Genomic DNA, 25,872 nt, shown 5'->3' with positions numbered 1-25,872 from the left:
TACATAGTAAGTTCTCAATCTGTGGTACTTGTGCTATTATTGTTTTCATTATTACTGCAGGACTCTCAACCCACATCCCAAACCAATCAAGTATGTGCTTTCTACGTCCAAAACCCTGACCAAGCCCCACAAATTACTTTCATCCCCAGAGGATGTGCCTCAGACAGCAGCCAACCACAGGAAGGCTTGAGTCCAGGGACCTTCATCCCAGACACAACCCCATGGACCCTGCCTGGTCTAAGGACACCAATGCACTGCCTTTGGTTCTTTCATTCATTTGATTCATCTTCCATGAGCTGTGGATGTGCCTCCATAGCCTGATCATGGCTAACAGTCAGTGTTTGCTATGTATGGGGACCTGTCTTCAGTGCTTTACTTGGTTTAACTCATTATACAATTAAAACAACTCTGACCTACAGGTACGATTGGCTTCAACAGCAGACAAAGAAACTTGGAAAGACAAAGAATCTTGCCCAATATCACATACACAGTAAGAGATAGGGCCAAAAGGCAAACTGAGGAAGAGACTTAAATGCTCAAGCTTTCCCTGTGCTTCTCAAATTGTAATTGCTAAGCAATTTCACCAAACTACAGGTTCTCATTCAGCAGGAGAGGTAGAGTTTGGGATTCTGCATTTCCTACAAGCTCTCAGGTGATGCTGATGTGGCTGACCCACCAAAACCATCTTGAGTATCAAAGCTACTCATATGCTCTGATGCCTACTGGTGTTGCTGGATATCTTCCTTAATAGCCCCCTAAAAACTTACTACCATACTCCTACAACTGATGGTTTGTTGATTTGATGAGTGTCAAAATTATGGTAAATTTCCACTTTGAACACTTACGCAAAGTTCTGTTCAACTTCTGCTCAAACTGCAATATTTTGTGGCAAAGGATATCAACTGTTTGGAAAAGCATTGTGTCCATTTTAATCTGTAGAAGCTGCAGCTTGTGATGAAATTGCTTTTAAATTTAAGCATCACAACTGAGAATGCTTTCTGGGCCAGGATACTATTCCCATCTCCAAGCGCAAAGTGAAGAGTTCCAATTTGAGAAATACAGGAGGAGAATTTCTTGAAACATAGAAGTGAATCATGTAACTGGAAGCTTTCCTTCTCAGCTCACTAGAAGAGACGAGGTATATAGAAACCAGAAGAAATGACAAATCTTCCTGCTCCGTGAAGGGTATTTAAGGGCAAATCCAGACTGTCCACCTAATCAGTCTGGATTCAGCAGTGGGGAACTAGCTCGCTTGAGAATGAGACAAAGAAAACCCAAACAGAGAGAGGGGAAGATAAACAACCAGGGGTGCTTTTGATGCCAGAGTGACCTGAAGTTTCAGAGTCACAACAAGGTTCTGGTGGACACTGACTTCAAAGGATGAATCCTTGGAAAAATCAAAATACACTACTCCAAGGTGGTGATAATACCAGAGTTGGCTTCAACAGTGATCAGTGACAAAAAGGATTAGCTACAACGGTGTCTCTATGCAACTCCCATAGCCCAGTGACGCTCAAACTTAGTTCCACATTAGAATCACCTGGGAAGTGTTAGCCACCAGACCCCACCCACCTCCATTCTCAGACCACACTTCCACATCAATTCAATCAGTCTCTGGGGGTGGGGCCGAGGCATCCTTAATTTTTAAAGATCCCCACTTGATTCCAATGTGCAGCCAAGTTTGAGAACCACTGGCTTAGGTTTTCAGTGTCTTCACTCATAAAATGAAGGAATCCTTCAGAACCAGTGATTCTCCCCACTAGACACATATTAGAATCACCTTGGGGAGATTGTTTTAAATACTAATGTGATGCCAACACCATCCCTAGAAATTCTGGTGATTCTGTGGAGCCCAGGCATCAGCATTTTTAAGACCTCCTCAGGTGATTCTAGATGACCACTGGTCCAGATGTTTTTGCCAAGATTCCTTCTATTGCTTATGTTTTAAGGATCTATGGTGTTAAAGCTGAAAATGCATCTTAGACATTTTGTAAATGTGGAGTCCCCATCTTTACCTTTACAGCCGGGATTTTTAACTTTGGATGAATCTATTAATTCCCTTAAATCATATACAAACTGTTGGACGAATATAAATATGTATATATATTTGTATTTCTCAGGAGGGAGTGTCATCCCCTTTTATTAGGCTCTCAGAAGATTTAAGAATGCTATTTTAAAAGCAAATATTAGGTTTCTGACTTAATAAATTTAAGAAAAATAAAGAATGAATGGAAAATAAATTTGATCTCATCAGCACCTTTGCTATAGTTTGGATTTGGTCACACCCACTGCCACCCAGTGGTTATATATCCTTATTGCAGGCTTAGTTCAGATCACATTGCCCATCCTCTGAAAACTACAGAGTAATAGATGTGAAGATTTCAGATCCAAGTAGCAAAGTAAAAGCTTTCTCTGGGACTAGGATTAGTACCAGTAAGAGGCTATCTGGAAACACTCACTACAAGAGATGACTTCCCAAGCTGTACTTGTAAGGAGACCGTCCACTCAGATATTTTGGATTCATACCCTTAACTGGGTAAGGATATTATGGTTTCCTAGTTCTTACTATTGTTAACTATTTGCCTTGGCTTGAATCTTGTTTTTCTCTCTTACTAATCATGCAACCTTGGGAAAGTTACTTAGCCGTTCCATTCCTCACACAAAATGGGGATAATATAAGTATTTCTAAGATTGCTGTGGAGAATAAATAAGAAAATATATGTAAAAGGCTCAGCATGACTCTTGGCACAGAACAAGATTCCAATAAATATTTAGGTTATATTACTGTTATTACTGATTTTTTAATTATTACTAACATCTCAGTGACCTTGTTCAAGTTACTAAATTTCCTTGAGCTTCATATATTAACCCGTATGACAAGGAAAATAAGCCCTGCCATTTTCTTCACAGTTATAGCAATGATAAGTACAAAAAGTAGAAGGCATATTGTTATTTTATGGCAACTCATCATACATCCAGGGAATCTACAGAGCACAGGAAAAGGACACGCAAAAATACAGATGTTAATTCTCATCCTCAGGAAGGAGCTCTTTGAGATCCCAGTAGTTGAGCAGGTTCTACAGTGGGGTACAGTAATTTATTGTCACATATCTAGCATCCTACTCAGCCTAAAGTTTCCCACCACATGGGTGAATGGATGGCCATACCCTACTATGGATGCTGCAAGCTCCTTTATACCAGCCACTCACTAGGTCACACGTGCCTGAAATTGTCAGTTCTCATCTAGCCCAGATACTGACCGGCAACAGCCTTGCCCATTCCAAACTCACCCCAGGGAGAGAGTCCCAAAAATCTTTTGCAAGGCTGCCTGTCCATCAGAGAGTCACTCATCTCACCATCATATGTCCACAACCTGCCCCACCAGAGCAGAAACATCTTGAAACCTCTCACCAGCCTCAGCAAAGAATCAAGGTGCCCAGCTGTTACTTACCTGGAGTCTGCTTGGCCGTACGCACAGGAGTGTAGTGGTTTTTGGAGGACGATCTGACCGGCGTGTTCTCTTTGGGAGAGGTATCGATAGCCGAGATAGTTTCTCTTTCACAGTGTGCTATGGGGATTGGTCCCTGTTGTCTTAAGATGTCAGCCAGAGCCCTAAACAAGGAGGAGATCACATAATGAGATTCACTGAGCAGGTATGCACACCCATGAGGGGAATTGGCTTACTTTCATATGCCCTTTGATTTACAGAGATGCAGGAGAGAGAGAGAGATAGCATTCAGCTCTCAATAGTCAGCTACATCTGGTGTTGGTCTCAGGAGGGGGACACAGGGTAAAGGTTACCATGCTTGGAGGTACAGACTGAAAGGCTGGGGCTATGGTTTCTTTCCTTAATTCATTTCACATTAGTAAACTCTGAGCCCTCTCAAAATACTGGCTCCCTAGATATCCACCTATGCCAGGCAGGTATCTATAGCAGTTGGCCAGTGGAATGCCACTATGGTGAAGGGCTGAAACCATCAGCCTCAAATTCAGCAGCAGGTCACTAATATCAGGGGACCACTTCATCATCCAAAACCACACACTGAGTATCATGTACTAGATACTGGAGACCCAAATAAGTACAACACACAGCTCCTGTTATCAAGGAAGGGTATGACTGAGCTGCAAGGGCAGGACATAGAGATGAAAAGATAAAAATCAAAACATGTGAATGGTGCAGACAGTCAAGACAACTGGAGTTTAGAGGTGGGAGCAATCACAAACACAAGGAAAAAATACACAGGAAGAAAGAGAGACAGGCAGAGACTCTGCCATAGCAGGAGAGACCCGTTCCCCTACAAGAGGTCCAGCTACTCAAGAGAAAGCAGCTTTTGTTAACTCAGCGCCCAGCTTCAACAACCAGACATGCAGTGACTGAGGACTCAGCATGCATCAGTCACTGAAGAGAGAGAGATCAATGGGACCCAATTCCTGCCATCTAGGGGCTCATAATTTAGGGGGAATTGCTCCCCTACTTGCTTTCAAACAGGACGCCCTCTGTGGGTATGACATGTGAGATACCCACTGGCAGTAGAGAATAGATGAGTATGGACAGCCACAAGAGACTATACCTGGATACTGTCACTTCAGAGCCAGGTCTCCAGTCCTCAATGCACTCCATTTTGCACATGCCAGGCAAAGACTCTTCCATTTTCCTAAGGGGTGTCTCTGAGGGGTGGGGCCCTGCCCAACCCAAGGCTTCCCTCTTACCAGGAGTCCAGCTCCAACACTCTGGCCCCATGAAAAGTGACAACTGCAGCAGTTTAGAAATGCATCTGAGTAAACTGTGGGGGGGGGAAGAATAGTTTCTTCACAAAATAGTCCTGGGACAACTAGATCGCCACATGAAAAAGAAGGAAGTTGGATCCTTACCTCACACCATATAAAAAACTAACTCAAAATGGATTACATACCTAGATATTAGTCCCAAAACTATAAATCACACTGAGAGACCCTTTCATACACACTAGGATAGCTATAACTGAAAAGCCACATCATACCAAGTGTTGGCAAGGAGGTAGAGAAATTTAATCCTTCATACACTGTTAGTGGGAATGGAAAACCCTGCAATCCCTTTGGTAAACAGTTTAGCACTTCCTCAAAACTGTGATGTTCCTTAAACGCAGAATTAACATATGGCCCAGCAAATCTACTCCTAGGTATTCCCAAGAACAATGAAAAACATATGTTGTATTAAACTTGCGTACAAAAGTTCAAAGCAGCAGTATTAATAATAGCCAAAGGGTAGATGCAACCCAAAAGTCCATCAACTGCTGAACAGAAAAACAAAATGTGGTATATTCACACAATGGAATATTATTCAGTCATTTGAAAAAGGCATACTGATACATGCTATCACACAGATGGACCTTGAAAACATCATGCTAAGTGAAAGAAGCACATTGTAAAAGATCATGTTTCTATAAAATACCCAGTTAGGTAAATCCGTAAAGACAGAAAGCAGAACGGTGGTTACCAGGGGCTGTCTATAGGTCATGTGAGAAAATAAGAAAGCAGCTTGTGCTATGAGATGTATCTTCTCCTGGGAGAGGGCTCCTGATGCCCAGTGGGCTGCACTGAGCTGGTCAGCATAGCCAAGAGAGAGGGATGTACAGCAAAAGGTGTTTCTCAAACAAGGGCTGCCTGACAGGCTACCTAAGGATGGGAACCCTGCCACATGTTGTAAAGTGCATGGCAGCTAAGGAAATGCTCCCATTCCCACACCCATGTGTGACCATTCTCCAGGATCCTTCCTTTCCAGTACCCTCTGGCAACTAGGAAGGCAGCACTCATTCCCAGACCACGTGGCCTTAAGAGTGAGTCCCTCTGCCTACGCTCCCTCCCTCCATTGGTGACCCCCCTCCTTGCTCCGGTTCCTCTCCATCTTCCATCCCCTTCTCTCTAGGGTGCTCAATAAATATTATTCTAATTCTGAAATGCATGATCCTGGTCTCACCTAATTAATTTGAATACGCCGGAGGAAATGGGTTAAGGCCTGAGCTACTTTCTAACCGTAGGAAAGAAAATTGGTCACTGAGGAACAGCACGGCAGATTTTGTAAAAGAGTGGGTAGCAGCTTCCAGCATCTGAGAGAAGACAGTAGGGAGAGTCAGACAGTAGCAAAGAGAGAGGGAGAGAAAGGGAGAGAAAGGGAGAGAAAGGGAGGGACAGGGGACAGAGGTCCAGAGAGAAAGAGAGGAGAGAAAACAGGTGGAGAGAGGAGAGAAATGGGAGATGGAGCCAAAGAGACAGAAGGAGAGTGAGAGGGGGTCTGAAACCCCAAGCAAGAGAGAGCAGGCGAGGTTCAGAGAAGAGAGTTAGTGAAAGTGACAGGCATCAGGAGACAGAGAGAGGATGGGAGGCAGAGTCCGAGGGACAGGCAAGCCGGCAGGAAGAGCAAGAGGGGAGAGTAAGCCACAGAGAACCAAAGTGAAATCCAGAGATAAAATGCAATTCAGAAGAGTCAGGGAAAGGGGGTTAGAGAGAGATATTTGGAGGGAAAGAGTCAGACAGAGAGAGACACACAGACGGCCAAGTGAGGGACTCAAGACAGGACAGGCTGTCAGCAGGGCCCTGTCACCCCCCATGTGGACGACAGATGTGTCTGATTTAGGAATCTGAAGAGTCACCCTAGTGGTCCTGCTCTTTCCAACCCTCCCCCACCCACAGCAAGCCCCTTTGGCTGCAGTATCTGATATATGGAACAAAAGAATTCTTTTGCCTGAATTATCTGGATTATTGCCTAGGTTTGATGCTCCCTTCTGTCTGTGTATTTCTTGGCTTTCTCGGGTGTGTGGCAAGCAGGGCAGAGTAAATTAATCAGGCAGCAAATCTGATCAGGGAAAACAGTCACTGTGATAAGGCCAGGAAACTTAAGCTTCCTTCAGTACTTGGTATTGTATATTAATCACCTGAATAGCAAAAGTATCATCTTACATTTGGATAGCACTTAATAATTGCTCAATGCATTCACCTGCCTTGTCTCATAATCCTATCCCTGTGACCTTTGCAGCTATTATTACCATAATTTTTAACAAGGAACTGAGGTTCAGGCTAATTCCAGCACTAAAACATATTGGAACAGGGATTTAACTTCAAGGCTTCTGACTTGAGCCCGGACATCCTTCTGTTCACTGGGACTGTCTCTTACATACATTTCACTTCCTACAAATCATCAGCTTTAATGAGTCCTCCTGGTCCCTCCAGCTGGGTCGGCTAATTTAGCAAATGCCAGTTAATATTTGGGCATGGAGAAACAATTAGTAAATGAGTGATTCGGTTCAATACCAATTATGTATTTGCTTAAAACCTTGGTTACTGTTGTCAGTAGTCCCGAGGAAATGAAAGTGTGTCTGAATTTCCCTCAGTGCTTAGTTATCTCAACACCCGCAGGGACCAGGCCCAGTCAACATTTTAACGTGTTGCCACCTGCATTCAGGATATGAACTAGTTCTTAAAATGGCAAGTGATTTCCCTTAACAACAGAAAAATAAACAAAACCTTGTTCATAACTTTGCCTCATAGTCTTGTCTGCTTGAGATATTAGAGACTAGCATTCATTCAGTGATTACAATGTCCCAGACACTGGCTCTTACATGCATTGGATCATATATTTCTCAGAATGCTCTTACAAGGGATGTGCAATCGGTAGCCCTATTTTGTTGATCAGAAAACTAAAACTTTTAGAGGTTATATATGTTACCCAAGGTCACACAGCTAGTAAGTGCTGAATTCAGATTCCAAACACAGGCAGGTTAAATTACAGGGGCTGACTATAGACCATCAGATTATTCATTCATCTAGCCACCCATCTCTTCATCCATCTCTCCCTCCCTCCATTCATCCTTCCCTCTCACTTTCCATCCCATATCACATCCATCCATCCACCTCCATCTACCCAAAATTATATCCATCCCCCCAATGCACCCCCTCATCCATCCGTCCAACACTCTATCCATCAATCCATAAAACACTTCACCCATCATTGAAGATCATCCCTCCATCCAACACCCCATCCATCCATCCACCCACCCACTTAATCACATTTGTTTTCTTCACCTACTACGTCCCTGTAATGGTCCCTGAACACAAGATTTTAGAGAGTGTTTAATCGTTGGGGCAAAGATCGACTCAGACCTGAGAACTCAGCTGTGGCTCAACTGCTCAGTGCTATTCACCTTAGTGTGTCATTCACACCAACAGCTCTACAACCTTTTACACTATTTTAGCAGCCATCTGTTTTGCCAAACGAAATCCTGACTGGAACACCAACGTACTTCACCAGACGCCTGCTCTGCATAAGGCCAGTGGGAAGTGGGGGCCCTGTTCCTCCAAGCTCTTCCCAGTAAATCTGGTAGGAAGTACTCAGTTGTCCCTGGACTTCGTGGAGTTTTCAAATTTTAAAACAAGTACGGTGAAAGAGCACCAAAATGAAAACTTGGGTTTTTTTTTTCTTTTGTCCCAATCTTCATTCGCTGAACAGATGGTCAAACGTAGGTCCTCCCAAGTTAAGTGGGGGGACCTAGAGCCCCTTAGTTCACCTGGTAATTATTTTAAATCTCAATCAATATGCCCTCCATGAGGACCCCGGGAATACCGTTGCTCAATGAAGTGGTGCAATGGAAATAAACCTTCGGGCTCGGCAGAGGCCACGTCTCTGGATTTCTGAGCTGTCTAAATGCTGTGGAAAGGAGAAAACAGGCTCGGCTATTACTCAGTAAGTTATTCTGCGCCAAATGCAAGGCAAACTGGATAGTTTAGAGCCCTAATCATGCCCTTTCTCTTTCCGGCGGGGGTAGGAAGAAATCGGTGCTGTTGGATAAGTATGATAAAAGGCCAAATAGATGAACCATTCCGTGAACAAGCTATTCTGGTTAATGTTCTTATTGCTAAGGACTAATGAGAACGCTCTTGTTTTTGAAGAACTTTCTAAAAGCATTCCTGCCTAATTAAGTATACTGAATATAATTAATTTTTTTTTAAGAATTCAAGGTTCTTCACAAGAGGGCCATCAGTCTAATCTTTAGTTCTCTTCACAGATGAAAACCTAAGTTAACATGTAGACAGTCTAGAAAATGAAACTGTTCATATAAAAACCACAAGACAGATCGTGGAAATCGCTTCTGTTTTTGTTTTCTTTAGGTAGGTCTCTGACAGTTAATTCTTTTTTATTTCTCTTGAAAGTAGAATGTAGATACTTTATTCCAGTTAAATAAAGGATACTGGTTATTTGAGTCCCAGATACTGAGCTTTTCCTCTTTCTTCCCTTCCTGCCTTCCTTCCTTTTTCTTTCTTTCCTTTTCTTTTTTTTTTTGAAAGAGGGTCTCACGCACTCACCCAGGCTGGAGTGCAGTGGTGAGATCATGGCTCCCTGTAGCCTCAACTTCCTGGGCTCAAGCGATCCTTCCACCTCACCCTCCCCAGTAGCTGATACTACAGGCAAGCACCATCACATCCGGCTAATTTTCAAATTTCTGTAGAGACAGGGTTTCACCATGTTGCCCAAGCTGGTCTCAGACTCCTAAGCTCAGGCAATCTGCCTCCCTCAGCCCCCCAAAGTGCTGGAATTACAGGCGTGAGCCACCACATCCGCCCCTGAGCTTTTACTTGATAATGACCTCTCAGGAACTGCTGGTGTCCTCTTTAACCGCATCTCACACTTACCTACCGGACAGTCACAGTGTTTCCATTGTCTAAAATATGTACCCAGGACAATTGAAATAAACGTATTTTTAATAAACATGGACCAAGGAGAATGGCTTAATTTAGTTTTCCCTATTCCCGGTTCTCTCAGAGTCCACTTGAAAAACACAGCTGCTGGCTTTGTGTGTGCACAAGACTGCTCTCCTCATACAGAGAGGCTCAGAATGGCTGTGGAGATCTCATTTGTTGTGTTAACAATGTCTGTGCATCTGCATTGAGCGGTTCTGCAGGTCTGAGTTGTCCCCAGCACAATTGAAATTCATCATGGCCAATAAACATCATAGGACTCAGTGAGGGAAGGCATGGCCTGCCTGTTTTTCAGGCAAGCCGAGCGAGTTGCTCCATCCCAGTGGGTGCCTGTCCTGGCTCTGTCGCTAGACCAGCCGGGAGCCAGGCAGAGAGTAGATGTGCATCCGCTGGGGGCCCCATTCAATCCTAACAGCATCATGATCACATACTCCATTCCTTACATGAATCATATGAAAATTTCCCCAGGCCTGAGAAACGCGGTAGCGTCAACACCAAACCCAGACTTTTCAGAAATACTTGGATTGTTTGAGAATTCATTGAAAACGTGGATGTGTCAGGTGCACCTATTATTACTGGAAGCTGAGAAAACAAAAAATGCTACCAAGACTTGGTAGCAGGGCCACATGGTCAACCAGGGGACAGATGAGTTCATAACTATCTGTGCACAAGGTGCAAATGGGCTGCTGCCGCTGCCATTACAATTCTGGTGATTGCTGGCATTGTTTTGTTTTGTTTTTTGAGATAGGGTCTCCCTCTGTTACCCAGACTGGAGTGCAGCAGCATGATCTCAGCTCACTGCAACCTCCGCCTTCTTGGTTCAAGTGAGTCTCCTGCCTCAGCTTCCCGAGTAGCTGGGATTAAAGGCCCCCGACACCATACCCAGCTACATTGTGTATTTTTAGTAGAGATGGGGTTTCACCATGTTGGCCAGGCTGGTCTCGAACTCCTGACTTCAGGCAATCCACCCACCTCGGCCTCCCACAGTGCTGAGACTACAGGTGTGAGCCACCGTGCCCGACCAGTGTTGTTTTCTTTATGTGCAATGGGCTCAGACCTAAACCGAGAGGTGAGGCAACATGCAGGCAGCACAGCCTAATGGCCACACACGGGGATTCTCGAGCCAGAAAGCCTAAGTTGGAATGCTGGCCACTTGGTGGTTGTCAGCAAACTACTTAAGTGTCCTGCGGCTCTGTGCCCTTGTTGAAAAAACAAGGCCAAAATAATGAGGCAAAAAATAATGTCTGCCTCTTAGGGTTATCATAAAGATTAAATGATGTAATAGTTGTAAAGCACTTATGAAGCTTACAAGGAGCCTGGCACTACATAAATATTTGACTAATTAATAAATCCAAATGTCTACAACCTCCTAATATCTACATCGGATCAGCCTATAGGACCACAATAAAAGCATAAGCAGAAGAGGGGAGTCTCAGAGGACTGGTGCAGTTATGCCAAACTGGCAACACTCTTGGTGTGGCGGGGCAGCCACACGGCACAGCTGTGACCATGGGTCATCCTGGAAGGGACCACCCACGCCCCATATTTCCCACTCAGGCCTAAAGATGGAAATCCATATGGCCACACACCAGTTTCTGCTGAACCCTGAACTTGGACTTCGAGAGCCAAATGCAAAGACAGTCTGTTCCTTCCCGCCAGGTCCCCATGGATTTGCTTCCACTAGCCTGCAAAGAAGTATCCAGATGAAGCTCCATTGCAAACGAAGGTATTCACAGTGTGAGCAAAAGAAATGAGGAGTCTAATGGGGCACAGAAGGGCAAACAGATCAAACTGGCCAGGGCAACCCTTTCTGTAAAAGATTCAGTTATTCATTCTTTCTTCTTCCCTCTCTTTTCCTTTCTTCCTTTTCTTTCCTTCTTTCCTCCCTCCCTCTCCCTATTTTTCTCTTCTTTCTTTAAAATAATTAGAAACATTGTCATTTCCCTCCTCAAGGATCTTCACACTAATGCAAATACCAGAAGGGCAGGGTACACAAAAAAGACCATTTTAATTCCTACTGACTTTAACTCACGTATTCAGCCAGTCATTCAGTTATATTTCTTAAGCACCTACTCTGTGCCAGGCACTACTCTAGGCACTAGAATCCAGGTGTAAACAAAACAGGCAAACACTCTTGTCCTGTTGACATAGTGGTGTGGGAGATGGATCCCTGCCACAAAGCAAAGCTGCTGTGTAGGGCTGCAGACCAAGGAACTTCCCAGAAGAAACCAGATCTTTAAGTTGCATCTGAATTACCGAGATCCACATGCTGCTCTTAGAAATCTCATTTGGGGTTTCACCATAGAATTATAACCCCATTTCTGGGTGGAGAGCCTCTGCCCCAGTGTGAAGTTGAACCCATGTCCCATGAGGACAGACTCTTAACTAGGAGTGCTTATTTATTCGGGAGAAAGGAAGACTGAATGTGGGCCTTGACTGCTATCTTCAAACACATGTTTTGCCATCCTGCAAAAGAAATGATACACTCCTTCTCAGTTACTCTAGGAAGTGGATCCCAGTCAAAGAAGTAATTTTGGCTCCCCATGAGAATCAACTAGAATTGCATCCTAATAACAGACCAACTGCCTCCAGAGGTAGGGGCAGCCCTGTTCTAGATGCACGGGCGGCCACTTGCTGTGCATGAGAGGAGGGGGAAGGGGGGAGGTGGTGCCAAGAAGGAGAGTCACTAAAATGCCTCATAAGTCCTCTTCCACCATGAGAACCCATGAGTTGAAGATGTTAAAACAGCATCCTCACGAGGCCATTTGCAGATGACATTCTTATCTGAGTGGCATATGCAAGGAAAATGCATCTCCTCCCACATCTCAGAGCTGTTGAACCTGTAAGTACAGATGCGGACTGTGTTAGCATGTATCTTTCAGGTGTGCTGAGGGCAGAATGGGCCAGAGAAGAACACACTTCCACAACATTATAGCCCACATCCCACAGCAGAGGGGCCAAGGGACTCACTCAAGGTCATCGAGACAAAGTGACAGAGTTGGGTCATCCTGTCTTGTAGCTCAGCTCCCAGGCAATGCTCTAAGGCAGGGAAAGATGGATGACAACCTCCAAAGGTGAAAGAAGGATTTGCCAGATGTCCCTCGAGAGTCACATAACCACACTAAGAGAGGGAGGTCAAAGTTCTTTTCTATAAGGGGCATGGCTGCTGGCTAAGAGCCTCCTACCACTTCCTGCAGTAGGTGTGATGCTGTCTCCTCAATCCAAACAGCGGTGCTGGGAACAGTGATTCACGAGCAGACTACTTAGGCCACTGAGAGAGCACCAGAGAGAGAGCCAAGGCAGGGCTCGAAGTCTGGGCAAGTTTTCCAAAGTCTGCCTCCAGATCTATAACCTCTCAGGCCCAGCTGGTCATGACTGTGGCAAGAAGCAGAAAAGCGAGCACAAGGATGTAGCATAGTTTATAACATAAATTCTCAAAGCCGAAAGAGAGAGAGAGTTGGATTCTAAAAACTCAGGGAAATAGAAAAAGAAAATAAAGAAGAAGTGGGAAAATTAGCAAGAACCCCCAGAGGGAATTGAAAAGGGGGTCTGAAGCAGCTTCCAGTCAGGCATCACCAATTCAGTAGAAATAAGGGCAGGCTAATTCCAATCAATGAAACAGACATGAAAATTCTAAAACACTTTAAAGGAAATGCATTTTTACTGCTTCCCAGGCCAATGCAAGATTTCAAACTCAACTAAAAAAAATAAAGTAAAATTGATCTTCGAAGAGCTACTTCATTGAATAGATAAGAATGATTTGTAATTAACATGCCAACTGTCTACTAAGAGCCTGCCTGTAAACAATCTAACCTTCTCCATGGTATATGTCCCCTGCGAAATCTCTGCAGTCTTGTTTGAGCTATTAATCTGTTCATCGCAGATTTTTATCAGACAGAGAAGGAAAAGAAAAAAAAACACAAAACTTTGCCCAGGTCCAATTTGGATAAATTTTGCATTAGTGGCGTCTAAATCGATGTGGCTTAATGAAGTTATGGCAGGACAAGTTCAAGAGGGCGAGTCAGAGGGAGAGGGGAGAAGGAACACAGCTCGACAGAAGTGTACAGGAATCAAAACAAGGACAGATGGAGAAGACGCGGCAGTGGACAGAACACCGAAAGTAACATGAAGAAACATTTTAATGATGTGACTTAAAAGCAAGGGAGAGATGTAAGAGATCCTTGACTCAAAAGCCCAATATTCTTCTTTGCGAACGCTTGAGTGTGGGTAAGAAGCTGGCTGTTGATTATCTGAGCATTGAAACGCATTGATATTTCCCAGTGCATAAATAGTCTCCCAAGACTATGGGATACCATTCCTGGGAAACTTCAGGCAAATTTCTCAAGATGCAGCAAAAAATCAGAAACGGCTAACTACGAGTCCAACAGGGAAGTTGGAATCCAGATTCTCCCCCAAGTTCTGGAGCAGCCTCAGCTTTTCAGCCGGCCACATGCCCTGTCACTGCAGAGAGATAGGTTAAGAGGAGTCTCACCTTCAGTCAAAGCCGTCCAACAGCAGTGACTGAGGTCAGAATTCCCTAGTGATTCTATCTGAACTTGATCCTAGGACTGAGGGAGGAAAACTCCCCTGACGACTCCCTTCTTTGCTACTATGATGTTTGGCTACCAACCTGCCTGACTCCTAGCGGAGATGCATATTCTCAGGACCTCAGAAAGGAGGGGATAGATGGGCTCTGGAAAGGACTCTCAGATGTCACTTCAAATTAACAGTCACCCCCTCCCTCCGCCAAGCCTTTCAAAATTCCAACTCCTCCCACTGAAACAGCAAGGGCGAAGGAAGACAGAAGTGGCTGTTTGGGTGGAAAACACGCTTCCCAGAAGAGGACATTTGGCTAAGAGAACAACGAATATGTCCAGAGGACAGATGTCCTGAGTAATGAGACTTTAATGCCGAAGCTAATGGGAACAGTACACGAGACCAAATGCCAAAAAAGCAAGGAATAATGAGAGTGTTTGCGAAGACTGCAGAAAGCAGCGACTCTTCTCCCAAACACTGGGGAACGGGGCCAAGGTTCTAGCCACCCAGAGTCTCACCGGGGTTCCTGCGTCCATGGGTCTAGAGAGACGGACATTGGCTTTAGGCAAGAAGGATCCAAGGGTTCTCTTGCTCCTCTAACAAGGAGTAGGCATGAGCCAAGCAGGGACAGGAAGGATGAAAACAGGGAGCAGGAATGCTGGGTTTCTGGGGAAGACTAGTGAGATAATTTTCACACACCCTCAAGCAGAGGTGTGTTTCCTGCTCAGGTGCCCCTGGCTGGAGCTGCACACCAGGGAATGTGCGTTCAGCTGCTGCTCACCACCCTGTGACAACCGGATCCTGAGGCGTGTGGCAGGTTGGGAGCTAGAGAGTAAAACACAGGCTATTAGAGTGCCCCAGGATTCCTTCCTTTCCACGTGCCCTTCAGGACAGGGAACTTGAGAGCATCAGAAACAGAGAATCACAGGGAAGGCATGAGTCATTAGGAAGCACAGCCACAAGGGTAGAAATATGGAAGGAATAAAACCAGAACGGGGAAGCAGAAGCAAGTTGACCAAAATGCTGTGTCTTGTATGCACAATGTTAGATGTTAGAAATGGGGCAGGGTGGAAGAGCTGTGATAAATGGAGCTGTTTGTGAGCTCTACACCTCAGTAATTAAAATTGGAAATAGCCCTAGGTCCATACTGTCTCCCAAATCACCTCTTTCCTCCAGTGCCCCTTACCCAAGCTCCCGTCACTGCTCCCAGGGCTAGGACTCGTGCAGAATTGCCGGGAGGTTCTTTCAATACTGTCAAGTTGTTTTTTTTTTCTCAATGAAAATCAGGGTGGTTTTGTTTTATATTTTCTTTGCATTGCCTTTGCTATCCTCAGCCAGTATCATCTAGTCCTGAAAGAGAGCTCTGAGCATCTTGCCGCCTGGATGCAATCTGAGTGGGGGCCACCATTCTGGTTCTGCAGAGCCCTCGTAGGCAGGTCATTTATCCTCCTAGTCCTTCACTATGATAACCAGTCCCAGGGCATGGGAAGGTGGGCCTTTGCTTTCTTAAGTAATCTGAGTATCACTGACTCCATTACATTCAGGAAGGTGAGAGCCAGCTGTTCCACTGGAGTTCAGAGAGAGAAGGGCATCAGCAATGTACTAGCTGTGTGACCTTGGGCAAGTTACTAAGCTTCTCTGAGTCAGTTTCCTCATCTATAACATGGGCCCCTACACTCAGAGGGGATGATGGGAGGATGCAGTGAGACAATGCAGGTCAGGTGCTGAGCTGGATGCTGGTACACAGTGAGCCCTCGAGACCAAGCACTCTTCTGAGTATCTCTCTACCATCCTCTCCACTTCCTTGAGTCTTCATCTCACTGAGACCTCCAGTTCTAACTCTGGCTTGTGGGCTTGCATGAGTGACGGAGTTGTGTAAGCTCCTGGGACACAGAGCTTCCACTGTCCTGACACGTGAGCAGAGTTAAGAGGGACTTCCAAGCTCACAGCAAGACTGACTCCTCCTAGAATGCCAGAGAATTACCTTTAGAGGGTTATCAGGACCAGAGGCTCTGCCCCAGCCAATGCATGGGGGCAGTACAAGTGCACAGCACTTTACCAACCCCCACATCCTGACTGAGATGAATGAATGCCATTCTACCCAGGTAGTACAGCCACGGCTACCCCACCTGCAAACGCTGAGTCTGGTATTTGTCACCTGCCTTTACACTTGGCCTGCCCCACCCTTGCTCCATTTCGGTGATCAATCCATCCACTGAACGCACATTTGGGGGTGGAGGGAGTGGTGATAAATGCACATTAGGAATTGATCAGCAGTGCTCACTGGCAGCCTTATCTTCCTGGGCTTGCAAATATTTCTACGTCATCTATGGCAGTCTGGCCCAGCCGGTGACCCCGTCTGAATGCAGAAGTACAGAGGCGATAGCCCTGGGATAGAAAGAAGGGCAGGCACAGTGAACACTCTGGCTCTGACCTGGTGGCTCACTGCATGCATCCCATAAAACTGGGTCCTTTTACCCTCCGTATCAAACTAGGAAGCTAAATTAAGCTAATTGTCTACTATCTCCTGCAGAAATGTGGGACATGCACTTTTTTCATCCTTTTTGGGCAGTTTTATGTGAAATACTTGCTGCAGATTCAACTCCTTTTTCTCCCTTTCTCTTAAGACCCCCACCACCTGCCTGGCACATGGATAAAGCATAAAACTGATTTTCTTAAGGCCAATAATTATCGTCCCTCACAAGGAGTGGCCTCTTCAAAACAATCATCGTGGATTGCCAGGCACTCCTGTGCAGAGCTGCCATTCACTCCTCTCTAAAATGCCTCTTCTGGGCTCCTGCCTTCAGAGACAGCTGACACGGCTCCTAGGAGAGCAAGTCTCATTACTGGAGGCACTCTTGATTTCTGATCACCTATTTCATTCATCAGACTCAGCCCCACGACTTGCCACTGCTTACAAGAATCAAATCAACCCTAGAAAATAAAAATATGTTACCCTCAGAGAAGGTCATGACATGCCATGGGCCCTCAATGTGCTTTCAAGAGAGGGACCGTGAGAACATTTTCTACAGAAAAATCAGCATGCGGCCTCCCCAGGTGACTGCTTGGAAGGGTGACACATTAGAGTATGTATACGCAGGTTCTTTCAAAGAAAATATCAAGCACATTACAGGCAAAGCCCCCAGACTGCACGCCACAGAGGTTATTTTCACATAATGATTAAGCCCAGATTTCCAGCTTCATTAGCCTGCAGTATCTGGGCCCAGAGCTGAGAAAGAACAAAACTGGCGCCTATGCACGAGCTTCCGTGGCTTGCAGAGCTATATTCTATGTAGGAGGCCGACCCGGAAGATAACCCTGAAATCACACACACACATACACACGCACACACATGTACACACACACACACACACACACACACACACAGCCACTGGATGGGGGGAGGTCTCTGGCCTCTCACAGAGGTAAACTGCATTGATCCAGCAGGTCTCAGCATTTCCACTCATCTCTGGGAGAGAGACAGAAAGCATACACACTGTGAATTTTTAATGACAGATTTCTGCCCACAGTTTCATTCACTGACTTTTTGCCCTGGTCCACAACTCTTTGGCTTGTGCTATATTTTCCTTCTTCAATGGTCCGCATTACTCAGAACCTTATAAAAGGATTACGCTTAGATTAGGTTATTGCCCTTTAGAAAGGAACGTGAAAAAAAGCTGCAAAAGGACTGGGGAAGATCGACGGAAATCATTTTAGTGGAGACATTCAGTGGAAACAGTGAACCAGGAGGGGTACAGAAACGTAGGAAAGAAAGAGAAACGAGAAAGCTGTAACTCACATCTCTAAGGATTCCAAAGTTATTTGGTGATGACTAAGGAACGTGCAAAGAGTAAAGCAGAATATATTTTCATTGAATGAGATGAATCTGAGCACTAGAACACAGGCGCCCTGGCTTCAACTCCAAGCTCACCCACCCACTAGCTGGGCTCCTTGGCACTGTGATCTAGCCTCTCTGAATTTCAGTTGCCTCACTTGTAAACTTAGGGAACTAGATTAAATGAACTGCTAGCAATGAAAATGTTATAATTCTGTAATAGATGACAAAATAATAGAAGGTACTACCCTGCTTTTTCAGAAGATTCTGGTTTTACTTCGAGAGATTAAAAAAAAATAGTTAGCAATGTATCCTGAACTGTTTTAAAATTAGGCTTGCTCAAGGCTTGAGTTCAAGGGACTGAGACCGTCTAAGGAGTCACTGGTAACCCTCACACCCAGCTCTCTTATTCCTCTACAATATCTGCAAAGAAAGACACTAGAGGCTGGGTGCGGTGGCTCACACCTGTAATCCCAGCACTTTGGGAGGCCGAGGTGGGCAGATCACGAGGTCAGGAGATCGAGACCATGCTGGCTAATAAGGTGAAACGCTGTCTCTACTAAAACTACAAAAAATTAGCTGGGTGTGGTGGCACACACCTGTAGTCCCAGCTACTCAGGAGGCTGAGGCGGGAGAATAGCTTGAATCAGGGAGGCGGAGATTGCAGTGAGCCACGATTGCGCCACTGCACTCCAGCTTCGGCCACCAAGCAAGATTCCGTCTCAAAAAAAAAAAGAAAAGAAAAAAGAAAAAAAGAAAAACACTAGAGACGTGAAGTCATAAATGTAACTCGGGAATAATGGGGTGGAATTTCCCCAAGGTAAAGAAAAAGAGGGGGAAAATTACAACAGAAACTAAACAATGAATTTAGTCTAGATCTTCATATATTCCACCAAAGCACAACCCCCTGCCATCACCACCAACCAATCTGAGACATCTCACACTCTTGTAAATTGAAACCATCATTTTGTGGTTCCACAGGTGATATATCATCAAGGGATATGAGCAAAACTGTAAGACAAAATTCACTATAATTTCAAAAATGGATGGTACAGGAGTTTGAATGAGGCGAGGGCAGCAGGGAAGGAGGGTGGTGATCTCCCATGGCCAGGAGCAGGGTGGCAGTTCCAGCCCGTGGTAGGAATCCTCGCAGACCATAGAAATTGAGTTAGAAAGGAAGACCTAAATACAATCTGCCAGTCCCTGGAAAATCAGGCGATGGAACTGGAAGCATGAAGCTTCTTTTGCTGTGGTTCCCTTTTATTCCAGATCCGCAGGACTGTCCGTCTGGAGCCAGTGAATTAACCTCTTTCAATCTGCTCGCTTTCTCAACTGTCTTAACCACTGTTTCCTGCACAATTGATTTGAATCCGCTGCACAGTCAATCCGATCTCTCAATAAAACCAGTTGAAAATAATGAATTAGACTTTTTTCTTTAGTTGTGTCTTGGCAGCCTACAACAATGGGTAAACTTGGTATCTTAGCAGTCGATTCCCAGAAATGAGCGTGCTCCCCACCTTGGGTAGGGTAAGAGGGGAGAAAAGGACAGGTGTGAAGGCCTTCTGAGCTTGGGGAGGGGTAGGAAAGGACATGAAGACAGTAAGCAATGTGACCAAGGAGAACTGTACAGTCTAGGGAATTTGAAAAGTATTTGCATGGTTGCCCTGCTAAGCAAGAAGGACCCCTGCTAACCTCATCTATCTAAGGCAACATGTGTCTTATAAGCTTATACAGTGTAGTATGAAACACATCTTGCCCAGGGAAGGTGAGCAGGGCTCATTTGTTAAGTGAATGTCTGCACGTGTCTGCAAGAGCCAGGACAAACCAAGCCCGTGGCACACGAAGGCCAGGCAACGTCACTTGATCCCTTCAGTGGGAATAATTGACCTCTCACCAGATTGCTTTCCTCCTTTTGCTATTTTTGCTTCTTTCTGCCTTCCCAGCATCCTTCCCCTAGCCCTTCCTCCATAAGACTTCTCCAATTCTTCCACAATTTTCCTCTTTCCCTACAAGCGTTTTTTTTTTTTTAATTTTTATTTTTTGAGACTGAGTCTCACTCTGTCCCCCAGGCTGGAGTGCAATGGTGCAATCTTGGCTCACTGCAACCTCCGCCTCCCAGGTTCAAGCAATTCTCCTGCCTCAGCCTCCCCAGTTGCTGGGACTATAGGCACATGCCACCATGCCCGGCTAATTTTTTGTATTTTTAGTAGAGACAGGATTTCACCATGTCAGCCAGGATGGTCTCAATCTCCCGACCTCATGTGATCCGTCCACCTAGGCCTCCCAAAGTGCTGGGATTATAGGTGTGAGCCACCACACCTGACAAAGCATTGCTTTTTTTTTTTTTTTTTTTTTTTTTTTTTTTTTAACTCAAATTAAAAAGAAATAAAGGCAAGGCTAAAACCTTCACTCCAAAGCAAGATGGTTTTTTGTTTCTTTCCTTCTATATTTGAAGTAGGAAAATAAGTTGATTCTCTATTTAGATCAATTCATTATAGTGAGCTCAGTGCTTCAAAAAACGCAGTGACTTGACAATTCGTTGCCCAGGAGCCTAGGAAGAGAACTCACTAAATCAGCCAGCCAAGGGGCCCTGCCACTGCAGTTATGTAGCCTGTGAGGAGAGAACACAGCTCTTTGAGTTTCTAATTAATTTCTGGAGGGAGAAAGAGTAGAACAAAGTATTCCCTTGACTTCCCCTAGAAACAAGCAAGAGGACAAACCCAAGATGAAGGGGTCACCTCCTAATACTTTTACCGGTTAATATCTACCCAGATTTTTCTTCCCACACCCCTAGATATCCCCCCCCACCGCCACTCCACCCACATTCTTTGATCCCCTCTGCTCCTGTGCAGGCAGTGGGAGGACTTAGGGCAGCTCTGATTTCACCAACTGCGTCTGCAGCATCCTAATAGCTTCCTGACCCATCTGTTAATTAGCCATTAAAAAAAGCCACACAGTTCCTCCCTCAGAATGATTCTCATCTCCAAGACACTAATGAATCAACTCAGGGCAAGGAGGAAGGAACAGGTTTGGATGTGAGACAGCTAGCATGAAAAGGAACGTCAAAAAGGACCCAGGCTCCCAGACTGTTTCCTGGGCGCAGCCCGTGCCCTTGGCGGCCCTCCCAGAACAAAGGGCCCCTCAGGGGAGCTGTGCGGAAATCACTGGGGAAATAGGAAAATCTGTGGATGGCTGCAGCTTGAGCCTGAGCCCAGGCAGTTTGGAAGAAGGGGAAAAGCGAAGTGGAGATCCTGGTGGGAATTGGGCTTCCAGTTGGCAAAGGTAGGCGCGGCTGCTCTGGGGCTCTCTGACCACATCCAGCACCCAGCTCTGCCTCTCAATCCTGTGCCCATCTCTTCCTCCTCCACGGAGTTCAGCTAGCTGAGTTGGACTTGGTACTCATCTGTTAGAATCACTAGAGAGATGGTAGTTTCCCCCACAGACACTCATTTCTCACTCAGAAACACGACAGCAAGGTCTAATCACTTCTAGAAATAATGAAATCTGTTCTTCCCTGAAGGAGTAGAGAGATGAAAGGAACTCCTACCCTAAGGAATATGTGTGCATGGGCAGGTGGAGGGCTGTCCAGCCTGGGAGCACTGAGGCAGATGCAGATGGTCCATCCCTTCCCTTCACCCCTGCTCACACTCCCACAAATGTCCCTCTCCAACGAGGCTGTTCTCACTGAAACTCCCTCAGACTCAGCCCCTGCCTGCCCAGCTATCATCTTTAGGGGGAAGCACACACTGAAACCAGCTTGTCTTTCCTGTTCAGAAACATCTTTGCTGAACTATTTCAAAGAACATGTAACTGCATGCACATTCACTTCCTCTCTTGACCTCTCAAGAGTGTACATTCTTTCTCCTCCCCACTTGCCCTAAGGAAAACTCATATGGTGTGACTGTTTCTCTCTTTCTCCATCACTCCCTCCTATTCCCTACCCTGATTGCCCAACAAGACAGTCTGCACAAAAATACTCCCCGGAATGGCAAACGGCTGTCTCTCAGGTGTGAGCAAAGTAAGAGGAGTGGTGTAGTCGCACTCACCCCCAGGAGTCTCAGAGCAACTTGCACACTCACCGTGACGTGCTCCGGAAGCAAGAGGTTAAGTTGGGACACTGTTGTGCTTGAGTTACCCAGAGCTGAAAAATAAGTTTTCCTGACCTGCCCAAGGTCATTCATGGAGTGTCGTAGATGGATCGCCCATGCTCTCTCCCCCTGCCGCCCCACCACACACAGACAGGCATTGTCCCCTACCCAACAGGCGCGGATATGATGGTTTCCAAAGCACTGATCAGGCAAGACTGCAGCTGCTGGAAGAGAGGCTGTGAACTGAATAAAATCAGGAGGTGAACTTGAGGGGGAAACATCCCATATTTGCATAATGTTCTGAGGCCTGAAATTCATCTCTCTTCCCGTGGTTACTCCGCTTCCCCAACCCCAGAGAGAAGTTGCCCCAATGGTGTAATCACCTTCACCCTAGTTTGGCGCAAGGGGCGTCAGGGTGGTGGGGAGGGGAAGAAACACCAAGAGGGAATGTGATCTCTCCAGGGTCATGTGCCAACGCCAGCATCCAAAGATGCCTGCTGTCAGCATTGGAGGACACCGCCCTCTGTATCATCTCAGGCGATGATGAATAAACTCTGTATGAGGCGGAAGGGTCAGGGCAGCAGGCAGTTTTCCCTGAGTACAGGTAACAATGGTTCAGGGAAGAAGGTAACTTAAAGATGTGTAGGAATCAACCAGCAAGCGGCTGCGGTCAGAGCAGAAGGTTTATGAGAGGCCAAGGCCACAGGGGAAGGGGAAAAGGAGACAAAGCCTCCAAGTCTTGAGGCAGAGGTGTAACGACGATAACGACCAGCACATCTGCTTCAGGACAGCACCTGCCCACAGGCAATTCCTTCTCTTCTTTCTACACTGAGCCAAGAGAGAAAATTCTTTGCTGACAAGATGCAAAAGACACAGTGTCTTGCCTTTATTTTGCTCACCATCCCACTTGTCTTCTGCATTTGAGAGCCAAGACTGACCACAGGCTGTTTCTCACACAGGAGGATACTTACTGCACTATCTGAGACATGAGCTGCGGGTGGAAGACAGGGTGGAGGTACCTCAGGGCGACCGAGGTCTCCTTTTGGAATCACTCCAATTCCAGCACCCGAGTTTGAGGTACCTACCCTTTGTGGATTTGACTCAATAAAACCTGCCAGGGAGTATCATTTCTCTCAACACCCACAGTATCAAACAGGAAAAAAAAAAATCAGCTCTTTTAATATGCCTAGAAATTTCTATCTGCCTTTCTCTCTCTTCAGCAAGGCAGGAGTGATTGATGTACACAGGAGCGAGGAAGGAGGTTTTCAGGTGGTAAGGATAACAACCAGGACGCAGAGAAGAGCTCAAGGTGAATGGGTCAGTGTGGGGGCCTGCAGGGCTGACTGACAGTAGTCTAGGGGGTGGTCATGGTGACTAGGGCAGTGCTCACACCATGCACCAGAAATGGAGGCATCTTCTGGGGCAGGGTTTGTTCCCTGAGAGGACTCCCGCACCACGTCCAGACATCCATCAACATGAGAGGGCTGGAAGCCGAGCTAACTCTGCATCCTCTGGGTGTGTCATTCCTAGAGTTCTAAGGGGAGGCTGGGTTTCTGTCGTCCCCTTGGCTTTGACCTCCCCAAGGGCTCACTGGGGGGCAAGATGGTGCCTCAGGGCAGGATTCAGAGTGGAACCAGGGACTGCCATAGTTTGAGCTCTTGGCGTAAGTTTTGGTAGGAGGTAGCCCCCACTCCCTCTCGAATGTAAGCAGTGAAAGATGCCCCACTAGATTTAACACAGGCAAGAACTGCTAAGTCAAAGTTCTAACTACAGGGTTTCAAAGAACAAGTCCTCCAGTCTCAGCAGGAAAGATACACATCCCACTCCTCAGGATGCAATGAGGAGACACCATCTGTGCTTGGTCAACATGGAATGGAGAAATCTTTATCTCTACTTCCGGCAGGAGGCATCCTTTCTATAAAACCCCAATTCCTAATGTACGAGAACATCTCAGTTGACACTAAGCCACCTGGTACCGCTTTCAGTAAGGTTCCAACATTGGTCAGTTTCCTATATTGAAGATGACACTCCGATTTGACTCAAAAAACTAAATGCCATTAAGAACCTACACCAAAGTGCCCACATGCCAGGAAAGGAAAGCAGAACCCTGGATCCTCATCCAGGATTACAGAATTTGTAACATTCTTACACTTGGAACTGCACGCACTCTACCAATTTCTTACTCTGCCTTGTAAATCCCCCTACCACTAAAGCACGCATTCCCGGTTCTGAAGAAATGGAGGAGGGGTCACAAGAAGACTCTGATTTATTGCATGCAAAAAAAGCGATGGTGGAAATGACTTAAGAGGGCCAGGGGAGGTGTGGCGAAGCCAAGAGTGAAGGGGACAGGGGAAGCAAGTTGAGAGGGTGAGGCCGCGGGGACACCGGCGCGCGCGGCACGCGACGCTCTCACCTGTGGATGTTCATCTCCCGCGGAGGGCGGTGGGCCTTGTCGTAGGAGACCTTGGCGAAGACGCCGGCCACGATGACGAAGGCGATCACCCCGCAGGTGATGTAGACGGTGAAGTTGGTCTTGTCCTTCTCCGGGTCGTACTTGTTCTCGGGCCCCGGCGACACCACCTTGGTGCTGGGCGTCTGTACCCATACCGGGCTCTGGTAGTTGGTGCACTGGCGCTGGTCCAGCTTCTCGTGGCGCTTCTTGCAGCAGAAGCGGTAGTAGCAGGTGCCGCAGCAGTACAGGTAGCCGCTCTCGCTGTTGTTACACTCGAACTCCTTGTCGTACTGGCCGCTCACGTCACAATTGTCTTCTAAGTAAGGTGACGGTCGCTGCATGGCCGCATGCTGCCGCCTGCCACAGCCGCCCGCGGAGTTGCCCCGTTACCCGCGGCTCCCGCCTCCGAGACTCCGTGACGCCCGGGCCGGTACCGTCAGCCGCGGCCAACGCCCCCAAGGCCAGGGCCGCACCTCTGGTCCCTCTCGGCCTCCGTATCGGCGCCGCCGGCTCTTTTTTGCTGCTTCAGTGGTCCGGTTGGCGGCGCGGTCTTGCGGGCTCCGTGGGCGCTGGGAGCTAGGTCCAGGGATCTTCCATGCTTGATTGTAGCTAGTTCATCTATGCAGTCAGTCAGGAGGCGCCGCTAGCGTCCTATGGTGCTAGGCGGTGTCGGAGTTGCGGCGGGGAGGCTTCCTGCGGCAGTGCCCGCTCCCTTTTCCGGCCCGGGCCGGGCTCGGAGGACCCGCGCGCGGGCCGGGGCTGGAGGCGCGAGCGGTCAGCGGCGCGCCGGGGCGACTGGCGCCATCGAGCGCGCGGGCGCGGCAGTGGCGCGGCCGGCGGCCGGCGCGCGGTGCGCACGGACCGGGCCGTGCGCGGGCTTGCCTCGGCGCTCTTTAGGCTTGCCGGCCGGCTCCGCGCTCCCCCTGCGGGCTCGGCGCACTCCCGGGCAGCCCCATCCCCCGCTGGCGGTGACGGCGGCCCCAGCCGCGGCGGCTCGGCTACAGGCAGGACCCGAAGCGCGGGTCCGGCCGGCTGGCGGAGGCGGCGGCGGCGTGGTCCGTCCGGAGCGGGTCCTGCGGGACAAGACGGGCGAGAGGTCACAGGGTGGGGGACTGGCCGCTCACGGGAGCAGGCGGAAGGGGAAAAAAAAAAAAAAGAAACCCCGCGGGTAGGCGGGCAGCGGAGCGAGTGCGCGCCAGCCCTCGGAGGAGAGAGGCTTTGGGGCCGAGAGG

The 25,872-nt window shown here is 47.1% G+C and overlaps 1 protein-coding gene across 1 annotated transcript in view; it reads right to left on the bottom strand.

The window, feature by feature from the left end:
* LOC108519669 (protein shisa-6 homolog) overlaps positions 1–24,981 on the bottom strand; it is a 149,806-nt gene extending 124,825 nt beyond the window's left edge. The window contains exons 1-2 of the mRNA XM_017858837.1: positions 24,602–24,981; positions 3,452–3,612 (exon numbers count right to left, since the gene is read on the bottom strand). Coding sequence (XP_017714326.1) covers positions 3,452–3,612; positions 24,602–24,981 — 541 coding nt within the window. The remainder of the gene's footprint in view (positions 1–3,451; positions 3,613–24,601) is intronic.
* Between the last annotated feature and the right edge of the window lie 891 nt (positions 24,982–25,872).

The sequence above is a fragment of the Rhinopithecus bieti genome, unplaced genomic scaffold (assembly GCF_001698545.2).
Source record: "Rhinopithecus bieti isolate Rb0 unplaced genomic scaffold, ASM169854v2 scaffold_48345, whole genome shotgun sequence".
NCBI classification, from domain to species: Eukaryota; Metazoa; Chordata; class Mammalia; order Primates; family Cercopithecidae; genus Rhinopithecus; species Rhinopithecus bieti.
The sequence above is the reverse complement of the archived record's forward strand: the minus strand, read 5'-3'. Positions and strand labels throughout refer to the sequence as shown.